Source organism: Penaeus vannamei, chromosome 43 (assembly GCF_042767895.1).
Source record: "Penaeus vannamei isolate JL-2024 chromosome 43, ASM4276789v1, whole genome shotgun sequence".
In the NCBI taxonomy this organism is placed as follows: domain Eukaryota; kingdom Metazoa; phylum Arthropoda; class Malacostraca; order Decapoda; family Penaeidae; genus Penaeus; species Penaeus vannamei.
The window spans coordinates 15,568,421-15,570,920 of NC_091591.1; the positions used below are offsets into that span (position 1 = coordinate 15,568,421).

The 2,500-nt window shown below is 31.4% G+C and overlaps 1 protein-coding gene across 1 annotated transcript in view; it reads left to right on the forward strand.

Annotated features, from left to right (window-relative positions):
- The window catches only part of LOC113802349 (irregular chiasm C-roughest protein), a 67,408-nt gene that overhangs the window by 42,729 nt on the left and 22,179 nt on the right, over window positions 1–2,500 (forward strand). Inside the window, exon 2 of the mRNA XM_070118959.1 lies at window positions 2,340–2,500. This exon is cut by the window's right edge and continues 71 nt beyond it. Within this exon, the coding sequence (XP_069975060.1) occupies window positions 2,342–2,500 (159 nt within the window). The 5' untranslated portion in view covers window positions 2,340–2,341. The remainder of the gene's footprint in view (window positions 1–2,339) is intronic.

The following is a 2,500-nucleotide window of genomic DNA, read 5'->3' on the forward strand; positions in this document are numbered from 1 at the left end:
CACACACACACACACACACACACACACACACACACACACAACCCCAAGTAAATATTCTTTCCTAACATCTATACAATAAACATAATGGTTTCGGTGATAAAACTAGGATTTACGATGAAAAGGACGACAATAATGTAACACTGTCAGTACCAACAATAACATTAATAACGAAATGATAAGGATTAGGATGAATGTCACAGATTTATCAGATACCGTAATTATATATCATTAGTAGCGTGTCTCATACACAGAGAAGAAAAAAGAAAAAATGAAAAAAAGACAGGAAATAAATAGATTAATTGATAATTTCATGAATTGATAAATAAGTGAATAAAAATGATGATGCTAGCAGAAATAGTAGCAATAGTAAAGATGATGATGATGATGAAAGTAATGATAATAATAAGGGTAATAATAATGATGATATGATAATGATTATAATGATTTTGATGATACGACAATGATTATCATCATGATGATGAAAATAATGATACACTCTCTCTCAAATAGGAAAAAGAATACCTTTCCCATATTGCAAAAACCTAATACAACAACTCCTCCCTATAAAATCAGACGAAGAAAAAAAGAAAAAAAGAGAAAAAAAAGATAAAACGTTATCTAACTAAGAGAAACCGAAGCAACAATTGAAGAAAATACGTAGTGTTAAAGTCGACATCTATAGCCACTCTGGCCTACTTAATTGTCAATAGTGGAGGCTATTTATCCCTTCCTTTCAGACTGTTTTTGCTCTCTGCTTCTCTTTTCCTTCCTTTGTGCTTTTGGGTTTGTCTGCTTCTCTTTTCTGCTGCTTCCTATTCCTGTTTGTTTTATTCTTCTTTCTTCTTTCTTGTTTTCTGTTTGTGTCTTCTTTGTCTTTTGCTTTTCTATTTCTCCTTTCCTTCTCTTGTGTTTTTGGTCTGTCTGCTTCTTTACTTCTGCTTCCCATTTCTGTTTGTTTTATTCTTCTTTTTCTTTCTTGTTTTCTGCTTGTGTCTTCAGCTTGTCTGCTTCTCTTTTCCTTGTTTTTCTGTTTTCTGTTGGTTTACTTTATTTTTGCTTTCAGTCGTTCTGTTTCTTTATTTCTCCTTCCTTTCTCTTTCTGATTTTTGTTTCTCCTCTTCTCCTACCCTGCTTCTGTTTTTCTACTTCCCCTATATTTATTTCGATTTATTTCTCCTTTATGCTTTATTACTTCTCTATTCTCTTTTTGTCTGCTTTCTGTGTCTCTTCTTTTTTCTCCTTTTTCTGTTTTCTGTCTCTGTTTTCTTTTCTCTTTCTTTCTACTTTCTCCATCTGCTCTCTGCTTCACTACTTCTCTATTCTCTTCCCTTTCTGTTTTCATATCAATCTTTATTTTCCTTTTTCCCGTTCGCAATTCTGTCCCTGTTATCCGTCTTCTCCTTTCTCTCTCTCATTTATTATTTTTATTATTATCATTAGTTGCTTCCCCTTTTTCTCTCTCTCTTTTTTTTTCTGACTTTGCTGTTGTTGCTGCAATAATGGAGATGATTACGAAGAACCAGTGACACTAATGATGTCAGTGCTAATTAAGAGTTTGTTTTCGTTGTTATTGATTGTTGTGAGTCTAATAAATAAAAATATAAAGAATGAGATTTACAATAAAAATTGTCTGTGTTGTTGTAATGATTCCGGGAAGCGATGAAACCAAGACATAAAAATCATATTTACAGACATATATACATAGAAAGACTGAGAAATATATATATATATATATATATATATATATATATATATATATATATATATATATATATATACATACGAGTTTTTGTTTTGTTTTAGGTACTCATTTATTTATCCTTTCATTAATTTCTATATGCATTTTTTTTTTTTTTTTTGACAGCATCAAAACCCATTACGTATTTATTCAATCATTCATTTGAAAATTCTTTTTTCTTTCTTTTTTCGTTATTGACAGCATCCAAACCCATTATGTATCCATTTATTCATTCATTTATATATCCTTTTTATAGGATATATAAATGAATTGATATATGATAAATGAAATGATAAAAGATAAATGAAATGATATATAATAAATGAAATGATATATAATAAATGAAATGATATATAATAAATGAAATGATATATAATAAATGAAATGATATATAATAAATGAAATGATATATGATAAATGAAATGATATATAATAAATGAAATGATATATAAACGATATATAAATATTAATTCATTTATATATTCGTTCATTTATATATTCATTCATTTATAAATCTTTTTTTCTTTATTAACCCTTTAAACCCCAAAAACCGAAGTCACCCCCCCCCCCACTCACACACCCCCTCTCTCCTTACCTCCAGGAATGCTCTACCCGACCTCCGCTTGCCTGCTGCTCGTCCTCTGCTGGCCCCTGGCGAGTGGCAACAGTCAGGAGCAGAAGCAGACCTTCGCCACCATGCCCTCACACCAGACGGCGGTCGCAGGGAGCACGGTGGTCCTGCCGTGCCGAGTGCTCAATTTC